This window comes from Alligator sinensis, unplaced genomic scaffold (genome assembly GCF_000455745.1).
Source record: "Alligator sinensis unplaced genomic scaffold, ASM45574v1 scaffold721_1, whole genome shotgun sequence".
In the NCBI taxonomy this organism is placed as follows: domain Eukaryota; kingdom Metazoa; phylum Chordata; order Crocodylia; family Alligatoridae; genus Alligator; species Alligator sinensis.
This window is the reverse complement of record NW_005841857.1, coordinates 1,844,604-1,862,633: the sequence shown is the minus strand read 5'-3', so window position 1 is coordinate 1,862,633 and position 18,030 is coordinate 1,844,604. Positions and strand designations below refer to the sequence as shown.

Below are 18,030 nucleotides of genomic sequence, written 5' to 3'. Positions count from 1 at the left end.
GCCCTGGTGGTAGACTTAATAAAGACAAAGCTTCCTACTTTCGGGATATAGACCCTTTGTGAGGCTTACCATACACAATCTCTGATGCAAGGTTTTCCCAAATAGCTGACAAAAGGAGAATGATTTTGCAAAAAAGGAAGGCTGTGCATCTCAAACTGACTATGTTGTTTTTCTAAAGTTTGGACAAGGTAATCAAGTTATGAAGAGTAAGAGCTCAACAGCCCAGCATTTTTGTCCTTTACCAGACATCTTGTACTTTCTTAAACTGATTTTCTCAGCCTCCAGACCAACCTAATAAAATCTAGAGATTTAGAGCCCAATCTGAAAAAGAACTTCAATTCCTAAGCATCAAGTGCTGCAAAGCCTAAGTTTCAGGTGCTTTGGCCACCAGACGTGGAATACAGTGTCTGAGCTCCCTCTATATTGCATAGAGAAAAATCAGGCACTCCAGGATGGGAGCCAAAAGAGCCAATATACTGAGCAGCATATAGGAGCCACTCTCCAATCCCTCTGGTTGAAGCTGTGCCACTACAAAGAAAAGAATGCACATTTCATTGGGCAAAGAGACTGCATGATTGTAATATATAGTTTAGTGTACAATTAGAGTAGGATGAGAAGCAGTAATCTGAAGTTGCAGCAAAGTAGGTTTAGACCAGATATCCACAAAAAGTCTTCACTGTTTGAACAGTAAGGCAGTGGAATGGACTGCTTGGGGAAGTTGTGGACTCCATCACCAGAGGTGCTCAAGAAGAGGCTAGACAGCCACTGGTTGTACTACGGGTATTTCCCATGCTTCCGGGCTTTGCTGCTTGCCCCCTCCCCACATCCTTTATGCTCCATGTCTGGATGTTTTTAACCCTTCCTCAGAGGCACTGGGTGTTGGCTGCAGCTAAGGCTGGGGATTTTGACTAGGGTGTGCCAATGTACTTGCTGACAATTAAAGACAGAGGTCCCTGGCTAGACGGTCTTAGCCTTCCTCTCAGGGTCAGACCAATCACCATATTTGGCATCAGGAAGGAAGTCTGCCCCATGGCCAGACTGGAATGTACTGTGGGGGTTTTTGCCTTCCTCTGTAGTGCAGGACGCAGCCTGCTACCTGGGATCTCCTGAGCAGATGTTAGCAACCTTTTATAGAAGCAGGACATTGGGCTTTCTATGAGTTACCTGTGGCAGGCTGGGGTGTTCCATCTTGTGTTGTGTCAGGGTTGACAGTAGTTTTACACAGAGATTAGATTATGGATTTGTACGGGATGACTTGGGTATGGATGATCCTGCCACAAACAAGGGGTTGGACTAGATGACCTCTGGAGGTCCCTTCCAGCCGTAATTCCCTATGCTTCTATCATGCAGGGCTATCTAACTCAAGTAACAGGGGGCCAAATACCCTGTCAGGTGCCTGAGCAGTGGCCTTCACAACCACCACCCCACCACCATTGTACCAAGTGTGGGCCCTCCCCTTCACTGCTACACCATATGCCTGCACACACAACCCCAACTTTGGTGCCACAAGGGCACACAGCCCCAGGCTCATCCTCAGCCCCCTGTGCTATGCTGTGCTGCACTGCTACGCTGTGGGACAGGGACGGGCAACAAAAGTCAAGGAGCTAGGAAGAGGAGGAGCCTGGAGACTCCAGCTACTGTTGCAACCGGAGTGATGCAGAAGCATCCAGGCAGGAACCTGGGAAACGTAACGTAAGCCCTCACTGGCTGCATGCAGCCTGCAGGTTTCCAGTTGGACAGCCCTGGGTTAACACATTCAACTGGGAAAGGGAAGGCCCTAAATCTAACCTCTTACAAGACATAAAAGCACAGCTTCAACAGGAGGGGCAAAGTGTCGCCATCTAAAACAACCTTAGTCTGGTAAACATGACCTTTTCCACAAAGGGGAGAGATGGGTTTGCATCCCATCAGAGGACAGCATTAAACCAAGGTCTCCAACTTATTGGCGAAGCTCTGTATCCAGAAAACTGTTACAAGAAGAGGTAGCTAGGAGGGCTGTGCAAAACGGCAGCATTCCATTTTGCCTTGAGTTTCGAGGCAAAGAGTCAAAGGGCGCGGGGCAGGGAGTCAGCCCTAGCTGGGCTGACTCCCTGCCCCGCGCCCAATCTTGTGCTGGGGAGGGGAGCTTATCGGTTGGGCTCAGTTCCTTTCCCCAGCATGATCGCAGCGCTGAAGAGGAGAACTGAGCCTGAGCTCAGAAGATGGGGAGAGCCAGGGCTGTGCTCCCGGCTCCTGCTGGGAGCGCAGCCCTGGTTCTCCCCTGTCTCTCACCATCTCGCTCACTCAAAACGTTTCGAAATGTTTCAACTAGCCTCATTTTGTTTCGAGGCTGTTTCGAAGCCCTTCATTTCAATTCTATTTCACTGTTTCGAGGTCGAAATGAGTCAAAACAGTGTTGAATTGAAACAGCCAGCGAAACTTTGCACAACCCTAGTAGCTAGCATCACATCTTCCTCCATGCACATTTTTAGAAGAAACAGCCACATCTGCATTATATAAGCAGCTCAATTCTTTATGCACATTGCTCTTAAAAAAAAACCTACCACAACTGGCCTTTCAGGGGACTTAAGAAGAGGAAGATCTAGTTTCCCTCTCAACTAGACACCAAACTACTCAGCTTTGCCCACAATTAAGAAGTTTCAGACATGTGCACAGGCACAATTCTGGGTGCCTCAGACTTTAAAGTCAGAAAGTACCCATGAAATTTAGGACACCCTCCCGCCCCCCACCCCACCCCCAGAGTTAAACAGCACTTACGTGGGATTTAATCCTTTTTTTAATTTGTTCCTTAGAAACTTGGAATTTATTTTCAATATCCGATTATCTAAGGCTAGTTTGCTAATAATCTTCCTAAAAGTAATAAACAGAGCTGCAACTAAAAAGTAATTTGGGTATAAGGGAGCATAGGATGCACTGAAGAGGGAACAACGAGAAAACACCTTACTGGAGAAGAAAAGCCGAAGTGGGCAAAGGCAAAAGTTTTGGTTTTTATTCGCCTTGGAGAAAGAGGGAAAGTTTTTAGTAAGGAGCTGCTCAACTAAGACTGGAATCCAATAATTGGGATCACAAAATGCTAGCAATAACAACTTGAGCTGGTATCTTGTAGGCTATAAAGTGACTCTTCTAAAATAAGGCACAGGTACCCGAGAGGGACAGAATGATAGAGTAATTCAATCAACCATAGCTGAATTAAAGTTCTGCTTACTACTATATGCAATGTTTCACTCACGTAGCAGAGGATGGCTTATTCAAAAACTTTTTTCAAGAAATTAAAATTGTTCCTATTTAAAATGGACAAACTTACAATTTTGTAGTAATGTGTGGAAGAATGCTAAGTTAGAACAACATACAAAAAGGCAGTAATGGTAATTGAAAACATTTTGCAGTGCATCTTGACAGCTAGAGTTTGCTTCTGACAATTTTCTTTGGCAAAGATAATAAACTTAGCTGCAGTATCTCTTATAAAGTCCTTGCTGAGATCTGGAGAAACACTCATTAATACGATTGTGGTAAATGAGATTACACCATATTGACCAACTGAGTAAAACTCATCTCAACAGGGAATGGAACCACCTAGACAAAAATTAGTCATGTAAATCACCAGAACACCTGGTGTGATTTTTTTTTATTTTTTTTTAACCAAGATGAGCTTAAAAACTGATGAGGTATCATTACCTATAATTTGCAGTTCAGCCTTTCAAAATGGAAAACAGTTTTTTTCAGACTGTGATTTATACGGGAAGAAAGAAAAACTATGAAAGATGGAAGTAGTTCGATCACAATATGTTTTTAAAGAATTATGATGAGGACCTACATTTTTCAGGTTTTGATTTTTTGTTTTTGAGCTTGCTATAGTAACCAGCCACTCTCTCCCAGGCAGGCAACTCATCTCATTGAAGTTATATCATCAGGGTTCATAAAGAGCACACAGGGCACATCTAGACGTTCATTAAAGCGCTTTAGGTGATGACATAATTAGCTAAAGAGCACAGGTTTTTTTTGTGATGCTTTAATAGGCATTAAAATAGGCTAATGCACACAGGCACATGTGTAGACATGCCCACTGAAAACCAACAAGGGTAAATTGCTATTTTCTTGATTTGTGTTTGATTTTACAATCAATATTTCAAAAGAAGTCCTGCAAGATGGGAATGTTCACACCTAAATATTACAATATCAAGGAGTCATGTATACACTGAAGGTTTTTACATAAATGACCATCTTCCATTCAAACTCTTTAACATACTAAGCAAATGTCTTGGGCACTAAAACTTGCTTAATTCATCCTTTCAGTATATACATAAATGGCATAGGAGGGCTATATTTTCTATATTATTCTAAAAAAAATACCTGTGCCCCAAGCATGTTGTTTTGCTAAACATTAACTTGATTCTTTGTCTTAAAAAAAAAAAAACAAAAACACAACCAAGAAATGTGAATTTAATACTTGACAATTCTGCTTGTGTGTAAGCACCTTTGTCAGCATAAATACAGGACTATACACGTTTTTTCTACACATGTAAACATCCTAAAGAATAAAAGAAGTCATCAGACTTAATACTGTTTTCCCTCTCCATGTGAAACCCTCCTGAGGCAAGAGGAGGGTAAGGGGAAAAATTGACTTTAGATTATAAATTTCTACTGTTAAAAACTGAAAATAAAAGCCAAATTGCACTTACCTGGTCTGTGTCTGTTGCCTGCCTCAGAAGGAAGTGAACTACCTTGTGCCCTACGAGCCCCAGCTTTACCTCCTGTGCCACCAGGGTAGTGATAGATAACTGATGCTGAGCATAATCCTTCAAGAGCAGCTAGAGATTAAAGATAAAGAACAATTTAGTAGAACCCACTCACATATACAACCTCAAGAGTTGTATTTTATAAACCTGCCAACATGGCCTGAAACAGGTTCTAACCCTGTGCAAGTGTAAATTTAGTCTCCACTCCTAGTTAAAGCAGAGCATTTGAGCAACACAGCTCCTTTCACAGGGAAGGGGGAAAGACAAAGGGAAATAGGTTAACTGGCTTTCTCTCTTGCAAGAGGGGAGCCACAGAGGAGGTGTAGTTCTCCAAGAAGAGAGTAAGTGGAAAGAAAGAGCCAACAGGTCTTTGTACACACCACAAAATTGTCTTTTAAAAAGTGACTTAAATGCCCTTTTGCACCACTTTAATGGTGCTGCTGTTTACATTGTTGGCGGCATATTGCACGTTAAATGACTTTGGGACGTAGCAAAATAAAACACCTCCAAGGTGTTTTAGTTTGCTACCTAACAAAGTGCAACAGCTGCGGAGGGAAGCACCAGGCCTGATGTTGCTCAGGGGCTATGCAGGCAGCCCATACAGGCAGGATCCACTGAAGAAAAAAAAAAACAACACACCTGTGAGCCTGGTCTTTTTTTTTTCCCCCCCCCGCTCCCTGGATCCTGCCTGGCCCGAGCTGCACAGGGGCCTGGTGCTTCCCTCTGCGGCTGCAGTGCCCACATGGACCATCTGGGCCGGGTGCCTGGGGATGGGTGCCCCTGGGAGGGCGCTGCCACTGCCGCAGAGGGAAGCACCAGCCCCCCCAGCAGCTCAGGAACTGCTTAGCCTTCTGGCAGCTCACCCCCTCCCTTCCTGCCACCAGAGGCAGGTAAGGATCGGGCCCAACCCTTGTGTACACACCACAGGGATTTACTCCAGTTTAATTCTCCCAAAATTGAAGCAGTGGGTTTTTAAAAACACTGCTTCAATTTAGGGAGAATTAAACTGAAGTAAACCCCCGTGGCGTGTACAAGCAGCCAATGAAGCCCCTGGTGATTTTTACAGGGTTGGAGGAGAGAAAGGAGCTGATAATCTAGTGGCACTTGCACACCTCGGAGAGTAGCAACAGCAGCACCAGACAAGAGAGGCGTACAAAGAGCTGAAGCATAGGGACCAGAATTGGTTTGCTAGAAGAGAAATGGAATAAAGACATCAATGCAAGCTTAATGTATATAGAGCTTTGGTAACCATAGGAATACAGGTATTTTGACCAAGTTGTCAGTCTGAGTCCTCCAGAAATACGTGTAGGAAGTCTTTCCTGTATAACATGTTGTTAAGATCACACTTTAAAAAAAAATAAATATAAAAAGTCATGTACAACTCTATTTTCAGAATAAAAAATTTAAAAAGTTATGTACCAGAAGTATAAATTCTATGTTGCAAGTGTGCTAACCTGGCTTTTTATAACCTTTTTTCCTGGTCTGTCATTTTGACATTATTTTTGTCATTGTATCACTTATTTTTTATTTAGTTTTTTAGAGTCTAAGTGTATTGCTGCCACCTCATAGTTGAGCTGGACAGTAATGAAAACTTGCTTTGTACTTGCTTATCAAAACTTGCTTTGTACTCAAATGTTACAATATTTTTGTTATATCAAAATCCTACCTCCAAGCCACAAAAAGTCATTTACAGACCGCAGAAGTTCCACAGCCATATGATAATGTACCAAGGAATCCTGTAACATCCCAGCTTGGAGACATAGGTCACCAACGTGTTTCCGCATCCGACCTTGACAACGTTTCTTATAATGTCTGCAATAAAAGAACGTATAGTCTATTACTTCCACAGTATCTCTACCTGACAAGGTAAGAAAGAATTTTCTCAAAAAGATAGAAACTAGTTTCTATCCTTCCCTTCCAGATATATTAGCACGGCTATTTATTCTCTACCACTGAGTAACTCTACTATATTGGGAAAAAGACTAAATGCTCTCAGGAGACACTGAACAGATCTAAATACATCACACCTGCTGTAGTCACAGCACTACTGTATACAAAAATGAAGTCTTCATTTCAGAGAGTTTAAATTTATTCATAAAATAGGAACAGAAAGGAAACTTCAGAGAAACACAGATGATTCACTAAGATTGCCCTGTGTAAGGGGAGGATTCACAATACATGAACTGGCTTACATGATAAGCGTCTTCCCACTTCTTCACACTCTCTACCTACATGCCCAACACGGCCACCATCACTTCAGCCAAGGGCTGTAAGCAGTTTTCTTCAAAATTCACATATATGTCTTATTAAGTTCAGTTAGAGAAGCAACTATCAAACCACGCAAGGCATTCAGCAGGTCCCTTGGCCTGGCCCAGACCAAGTGTGGGGGTGGAGAAGGGAGTGGGGAGCAGCCTGTGCTATGACCCTTGCATCTGGTCACAGTGCCCCTGGGCACACGGTGGGCCAGGGGTGGTGCAGCACCCAGACTCCAATCCCAGACAGCCACTGTTGCTGTCACCGCCACCTGCCCAGGAACCCTGGCCTGTCCACCCTGCGCCCACCACAAGGGGTGCCAGACAGAGCAGGCAGGGTTCTATGGAAACCAGCCAGGTGGGCAGGATGGGGCCATAGGTGGGTGGGGAACAGCAGCTCAGAGCAGGACAGGTGGCAAGGGCCAGGACTGCAGGACAGTGACAGTGCAGGGCCAGAGCCCAGGGCAGAGCTGCAATCACTCTCTGCAGGGGGTATGTGCAGCAGAGTTTGCCTGGGCAGGACAGTGCAGGTACTGTCCAGGCCACATCCACCCCTATCCAGCTCACAGCTGTCTCCACAGCACTCCTCATGGGGCTGAGCCCCATCCGCTCTTACCCAGGCCAGCCTGCGCTCCTGCCTGCACCAACCCCAACCCACATAGCTGTCATATTGAATGAAATAGTTTGAATGTTTGTAAAGGTTGCCCATTAGCCAGTTTCAGGAAGAAGATAGGATTTATCTCCTTATCTAGCTCATTGTTTCGGAGCTACGTGCAAAATGTCTTGACTTCACTTAAAGCCTTAATTTAAATTGTATCTTTAGAAGTTTTTTACAAAGAAAGCAAATATCCTGAATTCCGAGACATCAAAGCCTAAGGCCTTTTAACCAGACTGGGAAAAAAAAAAAAAAAAAAAAAAGTATTTACAGTGATATGGAAGTCTCCCCAAGAATAATTTAAAATGCTCAACAAAGGTAATTTCTGTTAAGTAAGATCCGAGCCCAAATATGGGAGTTATGATAAGTTGAGTAGGAGGAGCCCACTGACGGCAGCTCACTCAATAAAAACCTGTAACTTACTGTCCCAATTTGGAGGTGACTTCATTTGCAGAACAACGAAGGAAGAATCGCAAGTGTAAACTCGGATTAGATTGATCACCTAATCCAACCTCTCCGTGAACACGAATCTCTTAGTTCACGCTGAAGCCGCGGAGCGCCCGAAAGGGACTGAAGGAAGGGGACGTAGTCCTATCACTGGTGAGCCCAGCTCATTGAATCGTATTGCTGAGGCCAGCCCGTTGAACCGTACTACTGAGGCCAACCCATTAAATCGTACTACTGAGGAATGAAACCATATTTTGGTATTTGGCTTCTCAGAATTCTAGGATTGTAAGTATATTATGAAAAATAATAGTATTGATTCAAATTTAACTTTTAGTTGTAATTGTAGTTGTTTTTGTAACACTAATTCTTATAGTATTGTTTGGGAAGGAAGTGCATTCGGAGCATTGTTTCTGATATATGTAATTATTGTGTTTTTAATGTTTGTGGTGTTTCTTAAAGCTAAGCAGTGTTATATACGTAGCAAAGAGTTTTAAAATAAAATTGTGTTGTATAAATTAAGTGTGTAATCATTGTGAAATCGTGCAATCAGCTAACTACTCCCCCAGCCAGTGCATCAAAACGAATCAGTAAATTGTGTGGGATTTTCTCTATTCCATAACCCACTAGAGACAATAGCTTCCCAGTGAGCTGCTGCTACTCCAGCTGCCTTGGTACTACTCGGCTTCTCACACCTCCAGCAGCTCCTCCTCCCACTGACCCTGCTACTCCACTGTAGGCAACAGGTAGCATGGGGCACCACATGCCGAGCCAGGAAGAGGAGAAGCTGTAGCCAGACAGCTCCTACCCCAGCATGCAGGGCTCTAGCTCCAGCTCCCAGCCACCTAGCACAATAAGCAGCCACCTGTGGGCAGCCATGTGGGTGAAAGACAGTCCAAACAGGAAGCTGTGCATACTGGCCAGGGGCATGCCATCAGCAGGCACAGGGTGGCAGGGCAGAAGCAGGAGCAGGTGGGGCTCAGCTCCACGCGGAGCACCACAGAGGCAGCTCCAGGCCAGATCCTATCAACTGATGGGCCAGATCCAGCCAGTAGGCTGTATTTTGTCCACCCCAGTTATAGGCTGATATACACAACACGCTTGCACATCAATATGGCACTCAGTGACTAGTTGTGTCCCCCAAGGCTCAATTCTCAGACCTGCTCTCTTTAATGTCTTCATAAACTATCTGGACACTGGTGTCAGAAGCAGACTGGCCAAGTTCGCTGACGACACCAAACTTTGGGGAAAAGAGAGTGTCCACACTTGAGGACAGGCTGGTAAGCCACGCCGAACTCGATAGGCTTGCAAGGTGGGCGGATGAAAACTTCATGGCGTTCACTACAGAGAAATGCAATGTGTTCCGCCTTGGGGGAAAAAAACCCACATCACACTTATAGGCTTGGCAATGCTACACTCACTTGCACCATGGCAGAAAGACTTGGGGGTCGTGACTGACCACAAGATGAACATGAGCCACCAATGCACTACGACATCTGGCAAAGCGAACAAAACTCTGGCTTGCATCCAACAATCCATTTTGAGCAAGACCCAGGATGTCATCCTCCCACTGTACTTGGCCTTGGTAAGGCCACAGCTGGAGTACTACATCCAATTCTGGGCTCCACAATTTGGAGAAACTTTAGAGAGTCCAGAGGAGAGCCATGTGCATGATAAGAGGGCAAGAGAACAGGCCTTATGAAGAGAGGCTGTGAGCTATAGGGCTCTTCAGCCTGGAGACGCGCAGCCTCAGGGGTGACTTGGTGGCAGCCTGTAAGTACATAAGGCGTGTGCATCAGGATCTGGGGGAACGCCTGTTCAGCAGAGCACCCCAAGGGATAACAAGGTCCAATGGTCACAAGCTCCTGCAGGACTGTTTTAGGCTGGACAGAAGGAAAAATTTCTTTACTGTCCAAGCCCCCAAGGCCTGGAACAGACTCCCCCCAGAGGTGGTGCAAGCACCTACTTTGGACTCTTAAGAAACATCTGGCCGCTTATCTTGCTGGGATCCTTTGACCCCAGCTGACTTCCTGCCCCTTGGGCAGGGGGCTGGACTCGATCTTACGAGGTCCCTTCCAGCCCTAATGTCTATGAAATCAAGCACTGAGGACAGCCCCTTAACCTAACCAATGGAAAAATTGCCATTTCTGGTATTTGGAAAAAAGGGAGTCAGGAGGGAGCATCTGAAGACGGTAGTAAGTAGTCTTATGAACTGGTACAGAAGCAATAATGCACATGTAAAAAGAAAACAAAAAAAAGGATAAGCCTATGCAAGGTGGCATACAAATTACCAAAGCTAGTGTAGGAGAAGTTATAAGGCGAGACATAAAAAATATGGCCTCTGTTGCCACTGTCTATCATACTTTAAAGTCTTCTTTCAACATTACATCCAATCACTATTGAAGTTATGAGTGGCACACATCAAGATTCAATCAAGGAATCATTCTCCTTTGTCCATTAATTATGTCAAGGAAATTTGTTCCGTCACACCTGGAGACCTCAAAATCATAACTCAGTAGAGTCAACGTTAAAAGGAGTTTTGTAAGTCCCAATACTCTGCAATGAAAATACTGGAAAGTTGTTTCACTGTTGCCATTTCAGGTGTGTCAACTGTTCACACAAATACCATATTTTCTCACATACAGCATGCATCATCTTCCCCCAAAATCAATCCCCCAAAATTGGGGTGCATGTAGTAAAGGTGGGGGGAACATTAATAAACAGCTTCCCAAGACAGAATCACCTTATTTCACAACCCCTTAGCTCTTTTCAGATCATAGGTCTACCCAGGGAAATCAGTGTTCAGCAGCAGCTAGAGTTTTAACTAAAGCAGGAAAGGAAGGAAGGGTAAGTCAGCTGGCCATTACACTGTCCCTGCTCTCTGTAGCCATAACTGGGGCTGCAGAGGAGGGAGATTTTTACTTCACAGTTCCTTTAAAAAGCAAGATGTGTACTATATTTGGGATATTATATTGCAAAAAAAAAAAAAAAGTAGAAAAATTAAATCCCAAACTGACATAACTTTGTACAAAAGGTACTTAGTAATCACTTCTACCTATTTCTGCCTCAAAACTTCCCACAATATTCTGCAGAATTATGAACAAATGGCATAATTAAATTATGGAAATCCCTTTTTTTGATTTATTTTAAGTTCTGCTAATACTTTTCTCATATCATCTAATATGACCTTTAAGAGGCCAGTTTTCTTGTCTTTCCCTCCTCCTTTTCTTTTATTGTGTAAGAGCTAGGATGTCAAGTTTAAAAAAAACCAAAGTGCAGATAAAAAAAAATAAAAATTAAGAGATGTATGCTCAAGCTACGTTCATATTTTCAGCGATACAGATCTTCAATTTAAACCAAGACATTAACAATATTAGGTCATCAGAAATAGCTTAAATTAAGACTAAAATCTTAGTTAACTGTTACTGATACTCCAAGTAGAAGTAAAAAATATATTTATTTATTTGCATTGTATTTTCCAAAGATTTAACATATTACAAAAAGCTCTCCTGAATATACTAAGGGAAAAAGGAGACTAGTTTTATTCTAGTTACCATGTCCAACAGACACACTTGTACCTGCTTTCATTTTTGTCCTTGAACCACAGTGGTAAGGTTGACATCATTAGATACTCTGACCTTTTCTTTCTTTCTTTTGAAGATCATACTTTTAAAATAATACAATTTAAATTTTATTTCATTTAGAATAAATACCATGGAAAAAAACATTTTATTTTAAGCTTCTTAGAGCCCTATGAGAGAAGTCTGATGTCCTGGCAACAAAAACCTTCCAGATTGATGCATGAAAAGTGATATGCAGTAACTAAATATTAGTCAAAGTGCTTTATAAACCAGGCAAGTATCACTATTCTCATGTTGCAGATAAAAAGAGCTAAACCCTGAAGTCAAATAATTTGACCAAAGTCACTGCACAAGCCAGCAAAAGCAGCAGACACAAAACCAGTAAGTCCATTCTAATACCCAATTACTGACTCCAACACAATGCCAAAATGTGTTCAGTTCACCAAAAGGTGTACAGGTACTCCTCACTTAACGTCATCCCGGTTAATGTTGTTTTGTTATTATGTCACTGATCTATTAGAGAACATACTCGTTTAACATCGCACAATGTTCCGTTATAACGTTGTTCGGCTGCCACCTGCTAGTGGGCAACTACTGTGACCTAATTGGATTCGCTTAACATCGTTTCGCTTAAAGTTGCATTCTTCAAGAATGTAACTACGACGTTAAGCAAGAAGTAGCTGTAATTTCAATGTTTAAAATCTGAACCGGAATTGCAGCTGGCAAGGGATGTGAAGGGTAACAAAAAGGGTTTCTACAATGATGTTGGTAGCAAGAGGAGGATCAAGGAAAGCGTGGGGCCCTTACTGAATGGGGGAGGCAGCCTTGTGACAGAGGATGCAGAAAAGGTTGAAGTGCTCAAAGTCTTTTTCACCTCAAGCTTCACAGGCAAGGTCAGCTCCCAGACTGCTGCACCAGGTAGCACAGTTGGGGGAGGTGAGCAGCCAACAGCGGTGAAGGAACAGGTGAAGGACTATTTATTAAAGCTGGACATATAAAAGTCATGGGGCTGGATGGGATGCACCCGAGGGTCGTGAGGGAGTTGGCTGATGTGACTGCAGAGCCACTGGGCATCATCTTTGAAAACTCATAGCAATCAAGAGAGGTCCTGGATCATTGCAAAAGGGCAAATATAATGCCCATATTTCAGAAAGGGGAAAAAAGGAGAATCCAGGGAACTACAGACCAGTCAGCCTCACCTCAGTCCCTGGAAAAATCATGGAGCAGATCCTTGAGGAATCCATTTCTAAGCACTTGGAGGAGAAAAAGGTGAATAGGAGCAGTCAGCAAGGATTCACCAGGAGCAAGTCAACCTGATTGCCTTCTATGATGAGGCGACAGGCTCTTTGGACGTGGAGAGACCAGTGGATGTGGTGCACTTTGATTTTAGCAAGGCTTCTGATATGGTCTCCCACAACATTTCTGCAGGCAAGCTAAGGAAGTATGGGCTGGATGAATGGACTGCAAGGTAGATAGAAAACTGGCTGGAGCATCGGGCTCAGAGGGTAGTAATCAATGGCTCGATGTCTAGAACTTCCCTTGCTGCCACTTGAGCCCATTGCTCTTTGTTCTGTCATCTGCCCCCACTGAGAACAGCCCAGCTCCATGCACTTTGGCACCACCCTGCAGGAAGTTGAAGGCTGCTATTAAATCCCATCTCAGTCTTCTCTTCCCTTAGTTCGGTCTCAAACAGAAACTACATCACCAAGGATGGTATTCAGCAAAGATCACTTGGTGTTACAATAGGTCCCATTGCTCCACCTAATCATCAAAACCCTGAATCTCTGAAAGTTCCCCACACATCTTATTTAGAGGCAGATGACAAGAAAAGTGAATGGCTTACAAAGTGATTTCCAATGCAGTTCAATTACATCAGTGTTGTGACTTGTGTTTAAAACCAGACAAACAAACAAACAAAAACCTCTTAAGAGCAGTAAGAATTAATATTATCCTGAGAACACCCTGGGGTTTGCTGATGGAAAAGTGATTGCTTATTCCTACAAGTCACCACTGCCATAACCAACAGCCCCTAGGCCTTCATCAAATTTGCTTTCCTAATCCAGGCATCCTTATTTCTGGCTTGAAGTCAAACATTTAAAGGGTATAGACAGAAAACAATACCCCTGTGCAGCTTCTGGACACAGAACCAGAAGCATACAAACCTGGCCCCTGTACCCCTCCCCCCACACCTGAATTGGTGTATACGTTTAAAGTGTGCACATGACTGTTTAGCTCTGTTCTTCCCTCTCCTCCCATCACAAGCTAAGGTTGCCCAGAATGCCTGCCATGGTCATTTTGTGCAAAATGGCCAAACATATTAAGCCATTAAGTTTTTAAGGAAGTAGTAAATTTCACCACAGACAAACCAGCAGGAAAAAAAAAAAATAAGGAGAAATTTCTGAATCCCCAAAACGTTAAGAGATAACAAAACCAAAAGTTTAAAAATCATGCAGAATGAATTGGCAAATTTTTTCATGCAAAATGCTGCAAATTTTTTTTCCCACCGGATTCAACCAATTCTAGTTAGCATGCATAGCTGAAGTTTCACCAATTATAACATTATCCAGCCTTTAAAAATCCAGCCACAACACTTTATTTTCATAACTTTTGAACTTGGAAACCAAACACAGGCAGCAGCTTCACAGCTTTGGAGTTCAAAAAAAACAAGCAGCTCCAGAGGCCAGCAGCCACCTAAGCAAAATTGTGTGTTCTACAAAAAATAAAAAATTAAGCATTGTCGGCCAAAAGCCAAAAGGAGTTAACCCACAGTAATGGGGTTCCAGGAAGCAGGAATTCTTATTTGTATTGGAAAAAATCAAATATAAAAAGCAACGCTAAACTATGCAATGAAAGCAGAGTGGAAAGGCAGCACATGAAAAGGCTAACTTTTTTTTTTTATTTTTAAATACAATGCAAATCACAGCCTACCTTTTCAGACCCAACAACAAACTCACAGGGCAGTATGAGAGAAGAAAAGGAAAAAAAGGAACAAACAAAAATTAGAAACACAAGAACAGAAACAAAATTAGACAGTCAGACACATACGGAGTAATTACAGCTTGTCAAGAGAAGAGTGAACAATTTCCCTCTACAGGATGTTAATATTAGAGAAGTGAAACACGCCCATTTATCATCAGTTCAGAAAACAAGGTAATAATACCTATCCTAATATAGCTAAGTTGATCTGAATAATATGAAAATAACTTTGTCCCAACAGACTTAAATACTAACTGTGCTTTAGAAAAACTGAAAACAGACAAACTTCTAGGAGCAAAATTATATAAACACATATGTACAACAGACGGTTTGTTGAAATGGTCAAGAATGGACTGACTTCACCAGGATAGGTCTCTTTCCAAAACCTAAAAGCAGACAATTCCCAAACTATACTATAAATGAGTGGTCTAAAGGCAACAAATTCCAAAAGCTTTTAACAACTGACTTGTTTCCAAATCAATGCAGCCACATGCATGAGATTTTAAAGTGCTGGCATTTGGAAAATAATTTTCCCATTCAGTTTCGGGCTGACCAAGCCTAAGAGGGCACTTCTTATATCCCTTTCTATCCCTTAAACTTAGGCTCTGACCCTGCTAAGACACATGCATACATTACCTGCTACAAATAGTTCCTCAGCATGGATAAGCCTCTGCCTTAATGCTACTATTCATTCTTTCCCCTTGGCTTTTCCAGACTACTTTAAGATCAAGAATCAGCTTTGATCTCTGCTTCTCACTCCCAGTCAGTAACGTAACAGATACACAAGTAAGCTGCCAGAAGACAAAGATCTCAGTTGTGCCTTCCTTTCAACACAGTTTAGCTTGTTGAACGTAGTTTATCTCCCTGAACTGTGGGGTCTGAAAAAGACTCTTTGTAGGATAAACTTTGCAGCTGAGAAGTCAGTTCGGTTGCAATATGTTAGCCACCTCAGTAGCAAATACGAGTTGTTGGTGCTAATATGAGTCTCCTTACCAGGAAGGGACAAGACTGCATTCATCTTGGCCATCTAGTTCTGATCACCAGGTCATTGTGGTCACGGCACTTTCAAATACTCCTTCAATTTAATTAACATAGGCATTGTGGTCTGAACAGTTACCCAAGACCTTAAGTTATTATATGATTTTAGCTCTATATTTTCTATTTCAACATAGTAACCTGACTCATTTGATATGAGAAACATTTGCAGCCCTTGGCAAAATTGCCTTCTAGACTATCAATTGTAACTGCATGTCTATCACAGGAGTTACAAGGAAAGAAAGACTTCCACAGATTAAGCACTTATCTGAGGCCAGAGGGTCCAGGTTTTCTGAAGTATCCAATTACTTTCAGCTGTGTTTCGTGCTGCACAGCACACTGCAAAGGTAAGGGCCAGCATTAATATTCAGACTGGGGTGGCAGCTGGCAGGATATCAGTCATGAAGCCAGGGTACATCTTTGCAGCAGCACAACAAGCAGTGGGCAACTGGGGCACCAGCCCCAGGCACTCACTTGGAGGGACTAGAGAACAGTTGCCACCAGCCAGGACACAGACCCTGGTTGTTACACCTCTCCATCCTTGTATCCAAAAGTAGAGAGAAATGGCTCTAGCAAAGGAGACTCCAGCAAGGGCAATCTCTCATGTTTGTTTCCTGTCTTCTGGATTTGAGAACTTCCAGCCCCTCTAGAGAGAGGCATAGGATTTGATCCACCTTCCCAGTTAAAGAGCTAATAAGAACAGGGCTGTCCGTCCCAACTGGCAGCCCACAAGGGGCAAGCATGCGCCTCTCAGCCCACATTGCAGTGGGAAGATTCCAGGAGCCTATCACCACAAGCGCATGGCTGCCACAGTACGTAGCCCAGAGGCTGGACACTGGCGCCACATGCAGACCCTAGCCACAAAGAAGTTGGACAGCCCTGGACTAAAAAAAATGTAGCTTAAGCCTGTTATGTCCACCTTCATTTGTGTACATACCCTTAGGACTGAATGAAGTGATCAATTCTTGTTCTATCAGTTGTATATCAATCAATTGGCACCATCGCTTTTTACAGAGCACAACATATGCGCCAATGAGTTGTATATACATATTTTGGAAAAGCAAGTGTATTACTTATTATTGATGCATCACATGCACTTAGACAGCCTCCCCTCAAAGTTTGGGAGGAAACAGGGAGGGTGATAAGGCTACAACAAAAAAAAATGATATGATACCTCTATTAAGAAAAGACTGAGTTCAATGGCCCAGGAGGACCCTTCCAATCTTGTTATATTTAAAAATAATTATTTCCACTACAATAGGAAATAAAACTTATTAGGGAACAAAATACATTCCAGTACAGACACATTTCATTGCAAGTCAAATAGTGAGGCAAGACAATGCACTAACATTTCACTTGTGAAGATATAGGTGCCTGATTCAATAACTTAATGCACTCTGTCTGGCTTTTTAATTGGATTTTGTATTTTATGCTACGTGCTATTGTTCAGTATTGCCCCACTAAAATGCTTATGCACTTATGGTCTCCTAAGCATGTTATTAAGAGCTCTGGTTTCTACAGCACTATATCTAGTTCGCCTGTATGTTGGAAATCTTGGCTATTTGTACCTTCTTATTCCACTCCCCATTCTGATTCAAATACACACAGAGAAGCAAAAGATAGATCGTTTATGTGCTCGTCATGAACGACAGATCTCTTGAACAGAACAGTTGAAGATGGCTCCTCTGGCATCTCAAAACCAGTAATAGTGGATGCCAGGGAAAGTTCAAAATAGGAAACAGACCACTCCAGAGATATCCAGTTCTATGTTCTCCCTCTATAGCATCCACCGCTGCCACTGTTAGAGATAGGATACTGGCAGAGATGGACCATTTGGCCCAGTATAACACTTCTATTCTTTTCTTGGAATTCATTAACTAAATGCTTGAGTTTGCAAGGCACACAGCCAGCCACTTTTTCTAGGCACAAACTAAGAGTAGGTACCTGGCCAGTCCGTGTCCTGACCCTGTTAACCTCAGTATTTTCCACAGTCTCATTAGTTCCTTGGCGCACACATTTTCAATTTCTGCATCTAGAAGTGTGCAAGTAGTCTATGGTCTAAGCAAAATTCTTCTAAAGCTAAGTCTAATTTGGCAAATTGTGGGAAACTTTTCTCAGATCTAGTCAGGGGCTCTGATAAAATGACACATTTGGCTACCAATTTTGGCCAAAAGATTTTTAAAATTACACAATAAGTTAAACCAGTAAAGTACTTTCTTGTCCTCATGTTAAAAGAGCACCATGCTATATGTCTGCTCTCTTACCCCACTTTCCCCAAAGCTTTGTGCAATCATGTTTATCACAGAACAATACCCTAATTCACTAGCATTTAATAAAAATGAAGGAGGGAA

General features: G+C 42.7%; 1 protein-coding gene across 1 annotated transcript in view; it reads right to left on the bottom strand.

Moving 5' to 3' along the window:
* The window catches only part of TRAPPC9 (trafficking protein particle complex 9), an 843,209-nt gene that overhangs the window by 816,772 nt on the left and 8,407 nt on the right, over positions 1-18,030 (bottom strand). Inside the window, 2 exon segments of the mRNA XM_025214635.1 lie at positions 4,680-4,808; positions 6,403-6,548. Of these exon segments, the coding sequence (XP_025070420.1) occupies positions 4,680-4,808; positions 6,403-6,548 (275 nt within the window).